This window comes from Cebus imitator, unplaced genomic scaffold, assembly GCF_001604975.1.
Source record: "Cebus imitator isolate Cc_AM_T3 unplaced genomic scaffold, Cebus_imitator-1.0 Scaffold363, whole genome shotgun sequence".
Lineage (NCBI taxonomy): Eukaryota > Metazoa > Chordata > Mammalia > Primates > Cebidae > Cebus > Cebus imitator.
Window position 1 is genome coordinate 1868658 of NW_016107678.1, and position 22702 is coordinate 1891359.

At 38.9% G+C, this 22702-nt stretch overlaps 1 protein-coding gene across 2 annotated transcripts in view; it reads left to right on the forward strand.

Annotated features, from left to right (window-relative positions):
• IMPG1 (interphotoreceptor matrix proteoglycan 1) overlaps positions 1-22702 on the forward strand; it is a 154555-nt gene that overhangs the window by 37648 nt on the left and 94205 nt on the right. For both annotated transcript variants that reach the window (XM_017506835.2, XM_037730818.1), the window contains 6 exons: positions 1401-1465; positions 5005-5108; positions 8326-8466; positions 15932-15990; positions 19794-19814; positions 21494-21741. In XM_017506835.2, the coding sequence (XP_017362324.2) occupies positions 1401-1465; positions 5005-5108; positions 8326-8466; positions 15932-15990; positions 19794-19814; positions 21494-21741 (638 nt within the window). The remainder of the gene's footprint in view (positions 1-1400; positions 1466-5004; positions 5109-8325; positions 8467-15931; positions 15991-19793; positions 19815-21493; positions 21742-22702) is intronic.

Consider the following 22702-nt stretch of genomic DNA (forward strand, 5'->3'; position numbering starts at 1 on the left):
TTCCTCCACCAGGGAAAAAAGCTTAATTACTGTTCAATGAAGCCGAACCCTGTGGCCAGGGAAGGGGAGGGCTGCTGCAGCATGCGGGTGGGAACAAGCCAGCCAGCTGTGTGGGACCCTTCGGCCATGCGTCCCAGCCCCAGCAATGAGGGGAGGGTAGCAGGGAGCTGCTGCTTCCTGGTCAATCCTGAAAAAGGAAGGAAAGGGCCATGAAAAGGCCCAGGAGTGCCAGGGTATGGGAGCATGGTTTCCCCTACCCTCAAAAATTTGAGGATGAAAAGGCTTAGAAGCAACAGTGAGAGGTTTTGAGTCCCCATTTCACTCACCACTTCTTGAGCCCCATTTGGGTGCCAAAAATGTTACAGGCCTTTTCCTTGGTTCAGCTAAAGACAGGATTAAAGACAGAGTCCTTGTCTGTCACGTGGCCATGACAATTTAGACTCACAAGTGGCTTGAAGAATGAGTAAAGCAGGGTTTTACTGGGTGAAAAGGAAGATAAGGGGGAAACAGTGACTCCTGCTAGGCCAGAGCCTCTGCTGGAGTGCTTCCCGCATGCAGCTTGAATCCCAGGTTCCACACAGGAAGAGGAGGGACCAGGCTCCTCCCCGCTACAAACTGCACAAACTTCCCAAGACTCCACCCCATGGGTAGGCCAGTTGGAGTTTTTAGGGGACCCCTTCCCACCTGGCTGTCTCACCAGCACTCCTTTCTAAATAAAGCTTGTTAGAATGGGCCAACATTATACACAAAGAGCTCTACCACCATGACCTTGGATCTGCTCCTAGAAACTCTTACACACCGTCATTCCATGGCACTGAGAACCTAATCCCAAATTCCCGGCTGGTTACCATTACGGGCAATAGCTGTGCTCAGAATACAGATTTAGTAAACTTGTATTACCCAGAAATCCACCTCTTTCACATTACTGTAACAAGAATTACTTTATTAGACAAGCTTAATCACTCTGGAAATGCAAGCTTGAGTGTCTGAGATCTTAGCAAGAATATTTCAGTCACAGATCACGTCATCAATTATCTCTGATGTTCAGAACACAGTGTAAGTGCAATGGAATGATAATCCATTAGGCCCCAAAGACCAGCTTTGCCTACCACAGAACCCCAGGACCACACAAAGCCAGGACAGTTCTGGAAAACACTGGAGTCAAACATAACCATTTTGGAGAGTATTTTTAAGTTTTCATCAATGGGAATATATTCAAATATTACTTCTGTAATTTAAAAATAGGTAAATCCAGTTTTAAACTATGATTTTCATATAACTTTTATGTCTACTCAATATAAGAAATTTAAATGTGTTATCTTTTGTCATCAAGTTCTTTTTTACCATCTCTTATTTTTTTCTATACTATTTTTTCTCTTATTTTTTTTTTGTACTAATAGAAAAGATGAAATATCCACAGAGACGATGTTGGGAGAGGCTGGTGAAACCATTGCGGTTTCAACAGGTAAGCTTAGATCTCATTCCTTTGCTTCTGAACTTTAATTCAAATCATGAAAGCATGTTATTTACAAAACAATTCCTAATTGAAGTTAATGTTTATAATTTACTTTCTGAAAACCAGCTTATATTATTTATTTATTTCATATGTATGTATGTGTGTATATATATATATATATATATATAAAATTGCACTTTAGGTTCTGGGGTACATGTGCAGAACATGCAGGATTGCTGCATAGGTACATACATGGCAATGTGGTTTGCTGCCTTCATCCCCCCATCACCTATATCTGGCATTTCTCCCCATGTTATCCCTCCCCAACCTCCCTAACCCCACTGTACGACCCCTATTCCCCTCCAACAGATGCCGGTGTGTGACACTCCCCTCCCTTGTCCATAACCGGCTTATATTTCTAACCTTATAAAATAATTTAAATTTATTGTATAAAATTTGAAAAATATAGAAAAAAATAAAGGTAAAACCACTCAATATCTTGGTCTGGAAGCAACCATCATGAACATTCACTGCCTATTTTCTGCCTTCTTTCTTCTGTTATATACACATATGACTGAGACTATATTTACTTAGAGTTTGTATCATTTTTTTCCACTTAGCCTGATATAAAGAATATTTTATAGTTCCACTAAAACTTCTTTAAAATCATCGTTTTAATGACTTCCAACATTCTGTTGCATCCATACAGCTGTCATCAACTTAACCATTGCATTATTGTATTTGACATTACAAACAGTGTTTTAATTAAGATATTTAAACATAAATCTTTGTCAAATTACTAATTTCTCAAAATAGATTACTAAATCAAAGACTATGGATTTTAAGGCTTTTAATAGATTTTGCCAAATTTGTTTTCCAGAAATTTTGTTACAATTTAAATAACCCACTGGCAGAAAAGACAAGAGCCTGTCTCATTGCAATACTTATCAATATTGAATATTACTGTTTATTCTAGAGTTTGCCAAAAGGCAGAGAAAAATCATTTCTCCTATGTTTATTAGATGTTTGAAATTTCTCTTTCATGTATATTTCTATTGCAGTCTTCCCATTTTCCCATATAATCTAAGAATACTTTTAAATATATACAATAAGACTACCCTCTGGGCAATGTATCCCTCAGTTCATTTGATTTTTAGTAATGTAAATAATGTTTTAAGAAATTAATTTTTGATGACTTAAAATACAGAAATTGAGAAAATAGAGATTTGTAAATGATATTTTCTCATTCTTTACTGATATTCAGAGAAAGCTGTTGTGCCTATATTTCAGTTTTCTCCTAAGTTCAACTAATTTATCATTTCTAGACTGACTTGTAGCTAATAATCAGACAAGCCTAGTTGAATTTCAATTATAAAATAGTTAGTGGTGGCCCTGTGTGATGGCTCACGCCTATAATCCCAGCACTTTGGGATGCCAAGGTGGGCAGATCACAAGGTCAGGAGATCAAAACCATTCTGGCCATGGTGAAACCCCATCTCTACTAAAATACAAAAAATTAGCTGGGCGTGGTGGCATGTGCCTGTAGTCCCAGATACTCAGGAGGCCAAGGCAGGGGAATTTCTTGAACCTAGGAGACAGAGGTTGCAGTGAGCCAATATCATGCCACTGCACTGTAGCCTGGGGACAGAGCAAGACTCCATCCCGCCCCCCCAAAAAAAAGTTAGTGGTAAAATGCATTTTTAACAATGAAAAGAAGAGCTGTGTAGTTAATTCCCCCTTATAAACAGCTCGGATTTGATCTGTGACTCCTAATATCAAGTCTTATTCAAAAAGGTGTTATTTACAGGAGGAGCATATAAACAAGTAAAAAGATGTTCATTTTAATACGAGAAAACAATCAAAATTAATAGAATTGAAATTTCTACTTTAAATTTGAAGTTGGTATACTTTAGCTGATAGAAACTTTTGTAATAACAAGATTAGATTTAGTAAGATAAGTTAGAGTAAGTTAAAATGACCCTTTCCTTATAAATTATTTTTCATTTTTTTTAAACTTTGAGGGACCAGTGAACAATTGAAATATTATAATATAATGTGATATATCACCACCATATATTTGAGTTCCAGCAACAAGTGTTTTAGAATTATTTCCCCTGTACTTCTGGACACCTCAGGTTGAAGAACACACACAGAACAATTGAGATTAGATTTTGATTGGGAAATGTTACTAGGTGCCTAGGTGTGAAGGAAGAGTGAGCAATCTCCAAAAGAGCCTGAATGCACTTAAAGATAAACCCAAGCTACCTAATAATTGTTTTTAGTTGTCATGTGAATAATTTCTCTTTTCGAGGCAATAAAATGGAAGGACAGCAAAAAAAAAAAAAAAAAAAAAAAAAAACATTTGTTCTTCTAGGATATTGGCTAAGCATTTTTTATTGTAACAAAAATTGTAGCATGAACCAATTATTCATAGGATTATAAAGTTTGAAGATGCTTACATTGTTAATAGTCTGGTGAAGTCCAGAGCACAGAACACATCCATCACAATTGCTTACAGCAGGATTCTTCAATGAGGGCAAAGTGGAAGATGCCAGGGACCACATCCTTTGAGGTTCTGATATGCCACAGGGTATGTAGTTTACTAGCCAAAAAACTGCCTTCCATAGATGATTCTGATACCCACTCTCACACCCCTATTAGGAAGCATGATTCCACACCCAGTGAGATTACTTCACAGAGCCTCACAGTGACAAGTGACCTCTCATGACTAATGATTCCCAGGTACCACATACTCCTCAGGGAGTAAAGAAAGATCAAATCATTTTTCAGTATATCCTGTTTTCTAAAACACAAGAATAAATTAATGCATTCTGTGTTTTTGCCTAATTAAGGTTGAAATAGAAAGCTGTTTCTGGGTAAATATAAACCAATTAACTATAACACTATTTTCCCTGAGCATTTTTAAAATAATAATTTATTACAAAATAGAAATGAATTTGTATTAAAATAATGCTTTTTTCTTTGTTTGAATAGAACCCAGACTTGCATTCTATGGAGATCTTTAAAAATATCAAAACATTTGCCACATATTTGAAATGGCTTATGGTGATCTGTTCTAAAAGAAGTGAAATTGATAGCATCTTAATGTTCTTTCATCCTTGGATTTTCTGATTAAAGTCTTATGCCTCAATGATTGCTAAAGCAATCTACATTTTAAAGACTTGGGTAATATTCTAAGGAAACTCTCAGAAGAGCAAATTCAAGGTAAACATCTGCTTATGCGACCTTTATATAGTGTCAAAAAGAAAAAATTAATCAGGTCTTATCCAGCAAAAGCATTTATAACACTTACAGGGGAACACCAAACTTGGGTCCTTAAGAGAAAGAATGAAGAATTTAACTAGGACAGAGTACGTGTCATATTTTTTCAAGAACATATTTATGTGATCTTGAAAATATGAGTTCAGAAGATACCAAACAGCTGTAAATTTCAGAATGACAGAAAAAGCACATTGAATTTTGACCTCAGTCTAATTTAAACTCCTCTATTCTCATTTTTGTGTCTTTAATTTTTAAAATTTTCACAGATGTTGCCAACATCTCACTTGGGCCATTCCCTCTCACTCCTGATGACGCACTCCTCAATGAAATTCTCGATCATGCACTCAACGACACCAAGATGCCTACAACAGTAAGAAGTTCCTAGAGTCGATCTAGTTCTTCATATGCCTGTTTCTGTTCTTAACAAAACAGGAAAAGAGAATGGATAAACCATCCATTCAGTAATATTAGTGTTATATTTTTGTCACTCTGGTCAGTGACAAAGAGTCAGTCACTGACAAGAGTCAGTGACTTTGCTCTACTCTTCATTCTCACTTATTCCTAGGTACTGAGGGTGGAAACAAGGATTGAGACTTAGGATAAAGTGGAAGGGGTTATAAGAAACAATTTAATTATAAGCTCTGGAGTGCTGGGGCCCTTTTCCCCCAGTATCTAACAAAACCTCATATATATTAGTGCTCATGAAGTGTTAGAATGAATCAGTCAATTAATCATGAAGCTCTGCTTGATGACTAATAATTCATGTTGAACAATAATTCAATGTTGATAGCAAGAGTGAAGGTTTTGTTCTCAGTCATGTCCAGGATGAACAGGTCAGATAGATATTAAAATGATGAAAATCTTGTGTGTAAAACGGGAAAAATAAACACAGTGTTTGAAGACAAAGAGGAGCACTGGCCACCACTCTGAGTGCAAAGGTATGTAGAATGAGAGGTTGGTTGCAGAATTTAATTGCGGAAGCAGGGAAACACTGTCCTCATTGTCGACACAAAGTCAAATTCTGTAACATATTTGAAGAGATTTATTCTGAGCCAAATATGAGTGAACGTGGCCCATGACACACCCGTCAGGAGGTCCTGAGAACATGTGTACAAGGTAGTCAGGGTGCAGCTTGGTTTTATACATTTTAGGGAGGCATGAGACATCAATCAAATACATTTGAGAAATACATTTGTTTGGTACAGAAAGGCGGGACAATTTGAAGGCAGTGGGACTTCCAGGCTATAGGTAAATTTAAACATTTTCTGGTTGACAATTGTTTGAGTTTGTCTAAAGACCTGGGATCAATAGAAAGGAAATATTCACGTTAAGATAAAGGTTGTGTAGATCAAGGTTCTTTCGAAGTCTCATAGTGGCTGTCCTTAGAGGCAGTAGATGACAAATGTTCCCTATTCAGACCTTTAAAATGTGCTAGACTCTCATTTATTCTCTTTAGGATTTGGAAGGCCTGGAAGAAAAAGATCTAGCTATGTTAATAGAGATTATTCACAGATGCAAGTTTTTACCTGCAAAGACAGCTTTGCAGGGCCATTTTAAAATATGGCAAAGAGACATGTTTTGGAGTAAAAACATGTTGAATTTTTTTTTCTCACATAATGTTATGCCAGAATCAAATTGGAAAGTAAGTCACAATATATAGGGTTAAATAAAACCCATCTAATGAGAATTTATAGTTTGTAGGGCATGACTCCCAGACCCTTTAGATAGGAATTTGGGCAAGATAAAAAAATCAGAGATTAGTCCTCACTCATTAGTCATGAGTGTAAAGCTTCGACTGCACAAAGTAGGAAGTAGACCCAAAAGAAGGCAGTATTATAAGGAGTGACAGACTAGAACCTGGCTCTACTCATCCTCACACTGCCACTGCTACCACTCCTACCACCATGGGGCCTCAGAGGTGACTCCTCTAACTCTTTCGCCTTCATTTCAATCTCTCTCCAAAACACAAGTCAAAGCTTCAGGGCAAAGGCACAAAGTTCAGCCTCACCAGCTCTACGAGATAAACCAGAGATTAGACCCTGTTGTCATCCTATTTGCCCATTAGGCCACATGGCTCCAGATTTGTTGAACTACTGCCATGAACAAAAAATGAAAATACTGCATTTTGGCTGGGCATGGTGGCTAGCGCCTGTAATCCCAGCACCTTGGGAGGCCAACACAGGAGGATCACTTGAGGCCAGGAGTTCAAGATCAGCCTGGGCAAGATAGAGAGACTGTATCTTTATGAAAAATTAAAAAATTACCTGGGCATGGTGGTGCATGCCTGTAGCCCCAGCTGAGGAAGGAGGATTGCTTGAGCCTGGGAGATTGAGGCTGCAATGAGCTGTGATCGCCATTGCACTCCAGCCTGGGTGACAGAGTGAGACTGTCTCAAAAAAAAAAGATAAAAGAAAGAAAGAAAATATTGTATTTTTCTGAAAAAAAAGCCTTCCCATCAACAGTGAAAAGTACTGTTGGAGAAAATTATTGACCATAATTCAATATATATTCACAATAAAATTTCTAAGACAACTCATCTCTCACCTCTTTTCTCACAACCTGTGTCCCATCTTCTTCAAAATCTAATATAGGTTCCTCTCTATGCTTAAATATCCCCTGACTATTTCATTTCACATTCATTTAAATATGCCATGTAAAATTCCAATTTGCCCAACAAAATGGTAAGCTTCTAAAGAAGAATACTGCATGCCAGACTTTTTAGTGTCCCATCGATCCCAGCACCATGCTACACCCATACAGATGTTCAATATGTGTTTTTTGAATGAATGAAAATCTTTTAAACAAACATCAGAAGTGTTTTAAATGTGAATCCACATCCTCCTGTGTCCTACTAAAGTTAGAGAGAGGCTGCAGTATTGTCCACGCCCATGGCAGAGGGGAATTTGTGACAAGAAATGAGGAGGAAAAACATCTGCTACCATTTATCCAGTTGAGGTCTGTCCTTCAGGGCAATTTCCATTGACCGTTCTCTTCTTTCAGCTAATTTCTCTATAAGAGACCATGTATATAATCTGAGATACTCAATCTTCTGCAGAGAATTTTTTACTTTTTTAAGAAAACTAATGGAACTTAGTATCTTCTGGGTATCCAAGGTTGAAAAATCTGTCAGATCCAAGTTTGAAACCCAGCTCTGGGCTTGCTCTGTGCCCTGGAAGCCCATGTGAATTCAGAGCAGTGAGAGACCCCTGCTGGTTCCCAGACCACCAGGCAAGAAGGATGACCCCTTGGCCCTTAGTGATGGAGGCCAAGTCCAGATCCTCAGAACCGTGCTGCCGTTCTTAGCCACCAGCTTCCAAACGTGGCCCAAATACATCATTCCTTCTGAGAGAATTTTCAGACTTTCTCTTGGCTTGATACTACTAGTTTCAATGTGAAGTTTAAGCACATATATTCTCATTAAACCAGTCTAGGCTCTTCTCTAAGTTCTAGTTAAAAGGATTTTGATTCCAAAACAATTAAGCCTTCATAAGCTGCTTCTTGAGACAGTATCAACATATATTATCTAATATAACCATTTATTTGTGGTTTATGTTAACAGAAGTCCTTTTTTTTTTTTTTTAACCCAGGAAAGAGAAACAGAATTTGCTGTGTCTGAGGAGCAGAAAGTGGAGCTCAGTATCTCTCTGGTAAACCAGAGGTTCAAGGCAGAGCTTGCTGACTCCCAGTCCCCATATTACCAGGAGCTAGCAGGAAAGTCTCAACTTCAGGTGAGTAGACCCATCCTGTACAACCATACCCTAAGCTGTAACTGAGAGATGGGAGCCCACATGACATAAGCCCTTATGGGGAATAGTTCCAACCTCTCATGGCATTCATTTTTAACTAATAAAAAGGAAACAAAAATTACAATGGGCCCTAAAGTGTTAGAACAAATGGATCTCCAGGAAAGTTTTTCATTACAGCTTTTCTATTCTCAAAAGTGTGGTGGTCCCCACCTGCCCCCTCTATCCACAGTTTCGTTTACCTTGTCAACTGTAGTCCAAAAATACTAAATTGAAATTCCAGAAATAAACAATTCATTAAGAAGGTCAATAGTAGCCTAACATATGCCACAATTTCTATACCATTTACCTTACTTTAGCTCATCACATAGGCATTATATTGGGAGAGAGAGAGACCCCATTCATATAACTTTTCTTGTAGTATATTGTTACAATTGTTCTATTTTATTATTAGTTATTATTGTAAATCTCTTACTGTGCCCAATTTATAAACTTTATCATAGGTGTGTACGTATGAAAAAAAAAAAAAAAACATAGTGTATATGGTACTAAGTACTCTCCACAATTTCAGGCATCCACAGGGTCTTGGAATGCCCCTCCCCCCCCGCTACCAAGGATAAGAAGAAATCACTGTGTTTACATTTACATTTTCTTTAAAAATTGGTGAGTTTTGCTGGCCACAGTGGCTCATGCCTGTAGTCCTCGCATTTTGGGAGGCCGAGGCAGGCAAATCACCTGAGGTCAGGAATTCGAGACCAGCCTGGCCAACATGGCAAAACCTCGTCTCTACTAAAAATACAAAAATTAGCCAGGCATGGTGGTGGGTACCTGTAATCCCAGCTACTTGGGAGGCTGAGGCAAGAGAACTGCTTGAACCCTGGAGGCGGAGGTTACAGTGAGCCAAGATCCTGCCACTTTACTCCAGCCTGGGCAAAAGAGTGAAGCTTGGTCTCAAAAATTAAATAAATGAAAATTTTTTTAAATAAATAAAAATTAGTAGGTTTTAAAATCTCATTTAACTGAAAGACATTATGTAGATGCTCTATGCCTAGATGACCATTATGGTGATGGTTTCACTGGTATATCCTTATAGACAAATTCATCAAGATGTCAGGAATTCACTTCTTCTTATTAAATATGTACAGCTTTTTATATGTCACTTATACCCCAATAAAGTAGATTTAAATAAAATAACTATGTAGGCACCAAGTAGAGAAGATGCCGGGTTAAAATATAAATTCTTAAATCATAATACTTTGTCCTTACACAATATTTCAATTTTTATAGTTTGATGCAATTTAAAGACATAATATTTTTCATGGGTGATAAGAGGAAGGCAATTATATTGTCCACATTATCAATTAATAAACCAAGGAACTTTCCTAAAATGTCTCCTCCATCTCTGACCTTTGTCATGTCTGTCCCTGATTAAATTCAAATGCTCCTCAATTCCCTTCAGGATAAACCCAGCTCCTACGCTGAGTGGGCCATCTATATACCATAATAAGAGCCCTGCCTTTTTTTTTTTTTTTTTTTTTTTTTCCTCATCTTAACATTAGTTTCTTATTATCCCCCTCCTTTTCACTCTAGTTTCCAGGAATGCACATTATTTCCAGTTTTTCCCCCTGTTTAGCCTTTCCATTTGCTGTCTAGAATGCCCTTCCCCAAGTCTTATTTTACATGCTTTGACACAGAAATTTTCATCTACCCATTCTTTGTGCAGTAACTCTGCTGGGCTCACTCACTGCTTTCACAACACCCTGTCTTGAGATTGCTTACTTATGTGCCAAGGCCTTTGTTGTCTCTATCACTACCTCTTCATTCACCCCACTCATCACTATGGGGCTATGAGCTTCTCCTAGAGAACAGTTGTTCTTTCAATCTTTGCTGCCTAACCTGCTAATACAGAGTTTGGGATGTAGTTAACTACTCAGTAATTGTTCGCATAAATGCAACTGAAAATAGAAGCATCCATGAGATTACACAACCATGAACTATGTTTGTGGACAACAGGAGTGCACATCAATCTTACTCAGCATGGCCAGGGAACAAACAAGCCCCCTTCTCATACTTAGAGAATTCAGTACTTGCCTCTTTTCACCTGGAGAGGAGATGAATAAGTGAAACGTTCTTAACCTCCAGCCTCTCTCTGCATCAGCATTCAGTCAATAAAATGTAAAGAGTTTTTTCTACAAATTTCAAAGAAAAAGAATCAGCATGAGTCATTTATGAACCAGAAAACTACTCAGACATGGATTATTAAACCGAATGAATTAAAGAATAGTTTATTAACGTTTCCATTTGTTCTTTGGAACATTCTTTTTGGCAATTTCTTAGTATAGTCAAAATATCTTCAAAGTAGGATAACTGGCCATAGACTCTTCGATGACCTGTTGTCAACTTTCTAAACATCTACAACAATCCGATGTGGAATAATGCAAATATATTGGGATTTTTTTTCAAAATCAGAGTTCTAGTCCTGCCAAAAGTTAGCTCTGAGAATTTGGAGATCCATGGCATAACTTTTTCACTTAGAAGTTAAAGAAGGTGACCTCAGAGTTCCTTTCCAAGCCTAAACTGCTGTGTATAGACATAATAGCACTTTTCTTAATGTTTCATATATATTAGCTCATTTAATTTTTCATGCAATTCTATAAGTAATATTATTTCTTTCTTTCTTTTTTTTTTTTTTTTTTTNTTGCTCTGTCGCCCAAGCCAAAGTACAATGGCACAATCTCAGCTCACTGCAACCTCCACCTCCCAGGTTCAAGTGATTCTTCTGCCTCAGCCTCCCAAGTAGCTGGGACTACAGGTGTGCACCACCACACCCAGCTAATTTTTGTATTTCTAGTAGAGACAGGGTTTCACCTTATTGAACTCCTGACCTCAGGTGATCCACTTGCCTGGGCCTCCCAAAGTGCTGGGATTACAGGCCTGAGCCACCGTGTCCAGCCCAATATTATTTCCTCTTTTTATAAGAAGGAACTGAGGAAAGGAAATTAGTATGTCCAACAGTGTCATATTTATTATCTGGCAGAGCCAAGACTCCAACCCAGGCAGCCTGGTACCCGAACCCTTGCTCTTAACCACTATGCCCTGTCTCCTATTTTTCCCAAATAAACATTTGTGGGGAAAGGACTATTGTATCATCATCAAATGGGCACGTCTTTTTGTTGTTGTTGTTGTTGTTATTGTTTGAGGTGGAGTTTCACTCTTGTTGCCCAGGCTGGAGTGCAGTGGCACCATCTCAGCTCACTGCAACCTCTGCTCACAGGTTCAAGCGATTCTCCTCCCTCAGCCTCCCAGGTAGCTGAGATTACAGGCATGTGCCAACACATCCAGCTAATTTTGTATTTTTAGGAGAGACTGGGTTTTACCATGTTGATCAGGCTGGTCTTGAACTCCTGATCTCAGATGATGCGCCCTCCTCGACCTCCCAAAGTGCTGAGATTACAGACGTGCACTACCGCACCCAACCAAATGGGAGTGTCCTTCTAGCCTCTGAAAAACTTAGCCAAAGAAGAGTATGTCTTGCCCAGCCATGTTCCAGAGACCCCTGGCATCGGTGCTGCTGGTTCCATTTGCACAATCACTGATTTCTCTAAGATGGAGCCCCTCTGCTTACAACATCTGTTCCCTCTCCAGGCTCCCAAGCAGGGGCCCAACCACCTCACAGCCTGCCATCAGATAACTAATCATCCCCACCACAGCCCAAAGCCTGCATTAGCACAGACATTTGGGCCTAATCAGGAATTAATGGACAGTGCTTTGCAGTAATTTAATTTCCACAATAAACCTAATGAGCAATTTAATACAAATGTCAAAAGGAATCATTTAATTGTTGTCTGAATGTTTTCTCCTGTGCAAACATTCATGAGAACTCAACACGGCTGCCTTTTTATTGCCCAGTTAACATACATTCCAGCAGAATCAGGGAGGCCCCTGTGCATTTAGTATTATTAATAAGGTTAACTAGGCACTTAATTAGCAATTTAGTGGTTAGTGCTCCATGACTAGAAGGTCCCCAGAAGATTATTTAGAAGAATTAACTGAGGCTTTTGTCATCTCCTCCCTAGATGCCTTCCTCATACTCCTAAACAAAGCTGATTCTTAATCAATCCCAGACAGGTTCACAAAGAGGGCATGGACACCAGCAATAAATCCCTTCCACCCCAACCAGTGCCACGGAGCCCTCCTGGAGAGGAGGACGGCACTCCCCCGCAGTGCTCCCTGTTGCCGATGCTGCAGCTGCAGGCATCTACAGCGCCAGTCCCACGGTTGATTGACTGTTTTCATGTGTATAACAGCATCTCTGGTACCCTGGAGAAGAAAAACGGATGATTCAGGATCTGAATCTGCTGCTCTAGAAACTGCTCATATTTAAATGTTAAATCCCTGAAGCTGTTACTGGAATGGCATGGCAAATTCCCTGTGGCCCCAAAGCTGTTTGTCCTAGGAAGCCAAAGCAGACAAGAAGCATGTACACAGACCTTCCTGCCTGCCTTCAGAATAAGGACCAGCTTTGCAGAACCCAACCTCCTACATTTCTGTTGAGCCCATGGCAGTGTGTGGGGGGAGACACAGGAACTCACTCCCCAGGCCTTCTGCCCCTGACCTCTACAGGGGCCCTCATCCTGTCCTTCCTCCCACTGAGTTTCAAAAGACTTCCTCTGCTCTTTCCAGGCTCCGTGCCATGTGGTTACTGGGAGAAGTAAGGGAAAAATGGGCTCTCAGGAGCTGGTAATCCAGCAGGAGAAATACAGAAAAAGCAAATTAATACAAATCACTAACTGCCCGGCTGTGTGCCAGGCACTTGTTACTTATCAGTTGTCATTGTCATTCCTTTTTGGGTAAGCAGACCAAGATTCTGAGAGATTAAGCAATAAACTCAGGATCTTGCCACCAGAAAGCAGCAGAACCAGTATTCAAACCCCATCCTGCACAAATAGCTCCTGATCACCCAAAAGCCGAGCTACCTTCATCACTGCGGTTCCTATTATGTTCAGGGAATGAAAACTGTTTTTAATACTGTCACAAAATATATATATAATTAGAAGGTAAATAAGTCTGCTGGGGGAAAAAATCATGATGCGCTCTAAAGCCCAGTGTAAGTGATTTGGGGATTATCTGTGCATTATTGCTCTAGTCCTTCACACAAATAATGTAGAGCTGGCAGTAATTTTGATATGGTGACAACACAGTGGAATGATAATGAACGTAGAGAATGAAGAGATGCACTCAACTCAAACAAAATTTGCTGAGTCCCTACTATGTGAATGGCAATCTGCTAGATAGAAGGAGGGAGGTAAAGAAAAATGAATAAGGAAGGCGTGGCCAAGGAGCATGACCTCAGTGAGGGAAACTGACATGCACCTCACAGACTCTTATGGGGCATACTGCAATAAGCTCTAGAGTAGTAGAGAAGAAATAATTGAACCTGACTTTGAGGCTCTACAAACACTTTTCAATACAGATGTCTGATTTGGCTTTGAAAATGGGTGCAGTGTGGGGAGGAGGGAAAGTCAATAAGCAGAAGGTGAGAAAAATTAAAGAGAACATAATTCATAGGCACCTGAAGAAATGGAAGTGCATATTCCATGTGGGAACAGACAGGGTTCAGTTTAGTGTCAGTAAAGGACAAGATATTGACCAAGAGGATAATGATCAATAAATAAAATAATTGTATTTTTTAAGTGCATGGTAAAGTAACTGGGGGTAGGGTGCAGATTCTGGAGGGTCTTAAATGCTATTCTAAACAGTTGGATCTTATTCAATAGGCAGTGCAGCCAGACAAGGGATTGTCAGTGAAGATTCTAAATAAATAGATTAACTTAGAAACAAATGTATTCAGGGAGATACCTTCTCCTTCCTCCTCTCCCAGCACACCCAGAAAACCATTTCTTGCCTGCCCACTCACGCACATAAACCCATTTCGGCAGTGCAGGAGTGGGGATAGGGAGGGTGTGCCAGTCCTGTGAATAACAACATGGTGAAAACAAAAGACATTGTGAAATTCAAACCAAGCAGAGTCGGGGCTACATGCGCGAGGCGGGAGGGCAGGTATCTAGGGATGCTGGGTTTTCCAGTATGGAAGGCAATTCGGGTTCGTGATCCTGTCTGAGGCAGAGAAGCTCAGGACAAAGGAAGATTAGGGAAGAAGAGAATGGCTCTGGTTCAGGCAGATTCAGTTAGTGGCAAATGTTGGGATATTTATGTGGAGAACTCAAGGCTGTGTATCACTGATCAATGAAGCCATGGGAGAAAATGAGATCTCCCAGGGACAGGAATTGGGGACAGGGGACAGGAAAGAGAGAGGAAAGAGATGGGTGTCTGCTCACCTGTTGAGTCTCACCTTTCACCCTGCTTTCTCTCCCAAGCTTCACTACCCAACCACCATCCCTTCCTCTTAGTCTCTCTTGCCTCCCAGTCTCCAACAGGAAAGCTGGACAGGGCAGTACTGGTCCATGTCACGGGGTCCCCAGAGCCTAACACAGCATCTGCAGTCCAGCTTCCAGAAGAAAAGAGAGAGTGAGTGAAGCAGGGAGGCTGAAGGTGGAAACTCACAGGCTCCTTATGTTTAAAGTAGAAAGTAAAGACAGGAATAGCATGGAGCAAGAAAGGTGGAGAGAGTGGTCAGAGAGGTGGAAGAAGAACCAGGAAAGAGCAGGGACACCGTGGAGGGGGAACAAATAATGCCACTGGATTAGAAAGAGCCGGAGAGACAGTGGCCTGGAAAGAACCCTCCCTTACTGAGAAAACCCAGGGGCAGAAGCCAGGCTGTGGCAGCTTGGGGAGTAGTTAGTACAGCAATTATAAAACATTATGATAACATGCCTCATTAGTAGGGTCAAATTAATTAAGAAAATTTATTGTGATGTCCACAAGAATCTATGAGTTAGTCTAATCTATGAGATTAGAATCTATTCCTACCACTTTGTTTAGGTACAGCAGCCATTTTGAATATAATCATCCCTTTCACATTATAGATATTTTCCAAACCAAGTCATTAATTCAGAAAATATCATCGTTAAAATATTATAGCTAACTCTAGCTATAATTATCATCAGAAAATATTATTCTGTGTGTATAAGTAAAAATCCTATAGACAAAAAGTTTTCCTTCAAATACAACCTTAAAGCTATTTTATATTTTATATAAAGTAACCATTAAAGCAGATCAGAACTACCCAGTTACAACTTTTAAATAAATAGCAAAATACTTTCCTCTAGGTTTTGGAAATCACTAGGAACAAAGAGTTTGGTCTCCTTGGTTGTTTCAATTTTTCATTTACATCTGATCAATTCGGAGATATTTTTTAAAAAAGAAAAAATAATAATTTTCCATTTTCAGCTCTTCCTCCAACTCATCAAAAGTGCTTAGGTTTTTCAGTTAGGCAAGAACTGACCCAGTAGACCCAAAAAGTATTTTATAAATCTCTTTCTCTCTGCAGATGCAAAAGGTATTCAAGAAACTTCCAGGATTCAAAAAAATCCATGTGTTAGGATTTAGGTAAGTAAGAGAATCAAACTCTTCTCAATTTTTAAATTACTTTCTTCCTATTCTTTTGTAAAAGCAATGTCATGAAGATTATAAGTTCCTTTTTTCCCAGTCGTTTAGCTCTGCCAAATCCTGGAAACAGGGTACGTTTCAGATAAAGGAACTCTCTAATTAGAACATGACTTTAGGTGATTCTTAAGGGGTAACACAGGAGCTGTATTCCTTCCTTCTTTTGGGAATCAGAAATACTGCTCTCTATAGAGAGCTCATCTTTGTCCTTGGCCATGTGGTTATGAATGAGCTTCTTAGGAAAATACCTCAGTAGAGACAGATCAAAAAAAGTAGCAATTAATTGCCTTGGTGTCTGATTGCCTGGTTTCCTATGGGATGCTAAACATCATCAATATTTAAACAAATGATGCTACCCGAGTACCCAAGAGAGACAGATGAACAATAAAAAGTTGTCCTTATCAGGGTAGGAGAGTTGGGAAAATGGGGGAGTGGGGGGAGGAATAGGAGCATAAGCAAGACATTCTAAAATATACCTTTTATATTATTTTGACATCTGACTCATAGTAATCTATTTATTACTACTCGAAAATTATTAAGTTAAAATTTTAAATAAAAAAAATTAGATCATAAGATAGTGCCACACTAAAGAGGTAAAGTACCTGGGGGTGGGGTGCAGATTCTGGAGGGTCTTAAATGCCATTCCAAACAGTTGGATCTTATTCAATAGGCAGTGCAGCCAGGCAAGGGATTGTCAGTGAAGATTCTAAATAAAAATATTAACTTAGGAACAAATGAGAGTTTAACCATGTTCCACACCTTTGACACAAGCAGGGCTGTAACCATCAGCATCCCAACACCCTCATGTGTGTTCATGATTTGGGGAAAGAATTTTTACATCTTTTTTTAAGTTCTCATTATGCAAAACAACTACAGGTGAACTCATAATATGGTATTTTTAAAATGTGCCCTTGGGTAAATGTCACTCCTGGGATGAGCAGAATGAGATTTCTTGCCCCAAACGAGCTTTGTAAACCAGGGAGAGTGGGCTTCTCCAGAAGTGTTCCTGGCTCCTTCACTGCCTACTGTCTTAAAGCAAGAAGATGCACAGAGCAACGGCACCAAGGGCCCAGGAAAAGAAGTAGCTTTGCAGGGAGCTCTCATGGTTTATTTCTTCCAAAGCTATCAGGCCCCTCTGATTTGTATAACTTCAGGGAAAGGAGACACTGAAAACTGAAAGTTATAAAAGATGAAACCCTTAATATCTACCAAAGCAGACTCGTTTTTCTTTATTTCAAGTTGCTGCCGTGTAGTATTTTCTGTGAAATCAGATGGATTAGAGAAAAATAAAAGTGATAGAAAAATATTCTGCATAAATGGAAAGGTCTTCTGAATCAACCACTGCAGTGGAAGAACAGAGCTTTAATTTAAAGCTGAGGAAATGATGGGAGCAGTTCTTCTGGTGAATATGCAAGTGCTCATTATCCACCTCACCTCAACAAATGAAAAACAAATTTAAAAAAATCTATTTCAGAAGTAAATCAAAATGTTAGATGTTGAAATTTTGCAAGGTAACTATTTTAAAGATATATCCCTTGGCACTGAATTTTTACCAAGTGCTTATCTTTGTAAGGATTTATTCTTATTTCTGCCAAAGATGCTTACAAAGTAAGTTTGACCACATTTTCCCAGTGATTTCCATGATGACATGAAGATTTAGTCCACCATAAAATATTTTGGCCCTTGAATACAATAAATGATATGCTTGTGAAAGTGGCAAATTTGTAATCATTAATAATAATGCTCAGAATATTATAAAGTAAACATATTACTAAGGAAATTACTTTTTGGTGGGCCAGATCCCTGTAGAAGATCAAAAACCCAGCGAGTCTCCTGGTACTGAATTTCCTTCAGCTCATTTGTATAAAGGTTGATTTACAATTTAACAAGTACTTTATTATCAGTGACTTCATTGAATTTGATGTGACTGGGAAGTAGTTAGGACATGTATCGTTAACACAATTATGAGCATGAACAATGAAAGGTCCACTTTAAATATTGCTTTATCTCTCAGCAAAGGTGGAAAACTATTAGCAATCATGCGGTTTAGTTGGAGGGCATACTCTTTCAAATATTTGTGCACAAATGTTCATAGCCACTTAATTCTTAATAGACAAGATCTGGAAAGAACCCAACTGTCTATCAACAGGGCAACAAATTGTCACATATTCTTACCATAGACAACTTCTCAACAAAGAAATGAACTATTGGAATATACAACAACATGGGTGCATCTCAAAATAACTATGTTGAGTGAAAGAAGCCAAACAAAAGTACATCATGATTTTATTTATAATAGACTCTAGAAAATGCAAACTAATTTAGAGTAACAGGAAACAGATCAGCAGTTGCTTAGGAAGATGAAGCAGATAGGGATAGAAGGAAAGGACCACAAGGTGAGATGAGTAAAGCTTTGGGGATGATGAATATGCTCACGATCTTGATTGTGGTAATGGTTTCACAGGTGTATGGCGTCAAAATTCTTGGATTGTATACAATCATGTCCAGGTTGTTTATCACAAAGATACCTCAATAAAACAATTATTTAAAAATTAACAGGACTAGGGTCTTGACACAGGAAACCTGTCCTCTTTACAGAATCTCATGAATTACAAACTTGCTGAAAACAAGCAAGAGGCAGGATAAGTGTCTGGTTGGTAGAGAAGGAAGTCTCACCCCACAAAGCAGCAGTAGTTAGATAGTCATATCCTTGCCTCCACAGAAGGAAGGTTATGGCATGCCTGTAGCATGTACTTTTCAGTCATGTTACATCTGGGAATAAAAGTTAGATTAGTTCGTAAGTCCCTGCAGAAAGGGCAAAAACCCCAATCCCATCACATGTGTAGAGTGTCTTTGGCAGCAAGTACCATTTGAAATGTAAAAGGAGAAAGCTGGACATAGCTACTAAACTGAATTCACACATATGTCCAAAGGAGTTCAAAGTGTGTTCATCAGTTTGATGACTAAATGGTCTTTTCTCATGCACAAGCAGGTGATAGCATGGCAAAATGAGGCAGCCTTGAGGTCAGGAAGGCCAGGGTTGAAACCCTGCAATTTCCATTTGACATTTTCCTTCTATGTACCTGTTGCCTTTTCTCTGAAGTGGGGATTACATTGTTGAAAAGATGAAATAAGAATGCATGTAATCTCTGGTACAGACCACTCACTCAGTAAATAGGTGGTTGTTTTTCTCGCAAGCTGTCCCATGGTGAATTCGACCAATCTGTCAAAGCTTACTGATTACAACAATTCAAAAAATAATCAGTCAAGAAAACACCAGTTCCAGGATTTAGCCTCAGATAAATTAACCTCAGGAATAAACTAATCATTTAATGCCAGTAAGAGCTGAGAAATCCATTTACAAAATACTTTTTTAAAATGTTCTGGCATCAGCACCATCCAAAATGTAAAACATAGGATATATTTCCAGCCTCTTTGGGCAGAATATAAAGAAATTAAAGAATTTAAGAAGAAAACTGAAAGTACAGATAATCTTTGAACTAAGGCTCAAATCCTAATCAGAAACATATAATAATGTTTACTTCCTTAGATTCACATAGCTCTCAGAATTTCATTCAAATTTTGATAGCAGTTTATATGTTTCCTTCAAAGCTCTGAGCACACATAAGAGACAATGTAAGGAAATACTTTTTCTTTTGTATGTAAAACAATTCATTGAAGTCTCAATAAATGTCATTAAATTTTTTTCTCTTTTGCATGTTTACATCGTGCATGATGAAATGAAGACCAAAGAAAGAAAAAGATGGGTAATTTGGACTTTTCTTATGTTTTGAAATACAGTACATATCCCCTCCCCCCAAATTAATTTGCTGTTTTTGCACAAATAATTTTTAATATAATGTCTGGGATAAGCCAATTAATTTTTGATGGTTTCTTATTTAAACAGAAATAATTGAACAATTACCCAGTTGTTTAAAAAAAAAAAACTCTCTAATCAAAATCACTATATGGTATACAGGTAAACACTTTCTTGGTCAGCTGAACAGGATTCTGTCCTACTCAAGGTCTGGTTAGAAAAACATAAAACATATATCTGTATGGCAAGTGTACTTTATTTCTTAAATGCCATTTGTAATAGGCAGTTGTCTATCTGAATACACATGCATACATGCAATCAACCTAAGTCTGGAATAAAGCAAAGAAACTAATGTGCTCCTTTCCAAGGTCAAGGTGAACTGAGAAAAGGGCCCACTATACCTTGGAGAGCTCAGTAATAAGAATCCAACTCTGGCTCTCTAATTGACTTGTGAAATAACAAATGATAGACTCTAAATGATTGTATGGTCTGAAAAACCACCAAGAATACACATTATCAGTTTCTGTGGCCTTTAAAACACTTCTACATCACTCTGTAGATTTATGACATGAACTAAAAGTAAAACCTGATTCTGAGGACAGAGACATAGAGAATCCTGTTTCATTTTTGCACACAAAAAAGCTTTGAGTTAATGACTAGGATAATAAATACAGTTAACTGTGTACTGCTTATCTTTCTCTTTTCTCACACCTTCCTTCTAAGATGTTATTTTAAAAGCAGCTTGAGGGAAAAGAGTGTTATGCTTCATTTAAAGTTGTATTTTTTTAATTAAAAAATACTTCTTAAAAAAAAGTAGAAAAGAAATAGCCTTAAGAACTGAACTCTTGGCTCGGTTACAACATGTATATACGTACTGTTCTCCCACTGCTATATCTTACATTGCTATTTAATAGACCTTCCTAAAGGAGGCTATTTGTAGAAGAAAGAATAATTCATCCTTCTTCCTGATAGGCATGACATGACTTAGAAGATCACAAAATATAGTGGTCAATATCAGCAACTATTAACAAAAACAGTTTTTCAAAAAGACACAGGTGGGTACAGTGGCTCAGGCCTGTAATCCCAGCACTTTGGGAGGCCACGGCAGGCAGATCATTTGAGCCATGAATTTGAAACCAGTCTGGACAACACAGCAAGACGCTGTCTCTACAAAAAAATTTTAAAATTAGCCCACCTCCTTCCTGCATTCCCAGCTATGCTGGGAGATATGGCAGAAGGATCACCTGAGCCCCAGGACTACGAGACTACAGTGAGCCATGATCATGCCAATGCACTCAACCCTCCGTGACAGAGAGAGACCCTGTCTCAAAAAAAAAAAAAAAATGACCTAGTAAAAATCTGTGGTCACTTGATTCAGTTAATAATCCTTCTTTGAGGTGGACTGAACTCCGTGCTGGCATTCTATTTTAGAACTAAAATATATGGTTTTTTTTTTTCATATTTTAAGTTTCTGATAAATGTTAACATGTTTTAAAGTGGGATATGCTCTCAAAGTCCATCAGGAAAGAGGTGGAAGCTGTCCTGAAGCTTTGTAGCAACCTAGTGACTCTCTTTACAAGGCATGTAACAATGTCTTTGGGTGGGGAATGTGTCTCCTGCTATCTACAGCTCAAGCTCCACAGAGATGCAACTTACAGCCATCTTTAAGAGACACAGTGCAGAAGCAAAAAGCCCCGCAAGCGACCTCCTGTCTTTTGATTCCAACAAAATTGAAAGTGAGGAAGTCCATCACAGGACCATGGAGGAGGACAAGCAACCAGAAATCTATCTCACAGCTACAGATCTCAAAAGGCTGATCAGCAAAGCACTGGAGGAAGAACAGTCCTTGGATGTGGGGACAATTCAGTTCACTGATGGTCAGTTAGTGATTGCTTAGTTCTGAGTTTTATTCTCATTTTGACAGAGACTAGGAATGTGAATGTCTAATAGAAACTGTCATTTTAACTTAGGTCTTATAAAATCAATCGTTACTGTGACAGGAACATGTATGGTATCATTTCTAGCTTTTCTCACTCCCCTGTGTCTCATTTGATGAGTCTTTGGTACCCACTTCTTACCAAGGATAACTCTAGGAGAATCCAGGGGTTTCAGTTCAGTCCAGGTCAATTGTGGACAGCCAGTGGAACCAAGGCAGAGAAAAGGACCCACAGACAGTTCTGTTCCTTGGCACAACTTAAACAGATTCTCTCATCTAGTCAATTGATCAGGTCCCAGCAAGAAACAGATGGCACATTCAAATTAGTATAATTTGAGGAGAGTTTAGTAAAGGGACCATTTGTAAGGGTTAGCCTATACACAAAGGATTAGGAGAGTTCCCTGGGGCTAGAAGCAGCAAGCCTCATTACTACCTCCAGACTTGAAGTGTTGCCTAATGTTGTTGTAAGCAATGCCAAAGACAGCACAAGGAACCATTGATATAGTCCGTATTATTCAACCTTCTGGGGCAGAAAGTAGCAGGCAGAAGAGGGGAGAGTGGATCTGAAGAAGTCAACAACATCGTCAGGCACACTCAGGATCCTCGGAGGGTGGGGACTCAAGCCTGGAAATCCTCAGTAGGCTCAGTAAATGGCAAAGTAGATGGACACTGGAAATGCCATTTTAGTACAACATGGCACAAAACTGTCATTTTCTGCCACTTCTGTTTTCTGCCTAAGATGGGCAAACTCTTAACACTAGAAAACTTCATAAAGGTCTTTTGGGACAAGATGAAGAGCCAGGGAAATTCATAGGCAAGAAAAGGTCAGCTTCAGACGCATCTCAGAGACAACCTGACACTTGGGACTTGTCTCTTTTGAGCGCTTTGTGGCATTCTGAGAA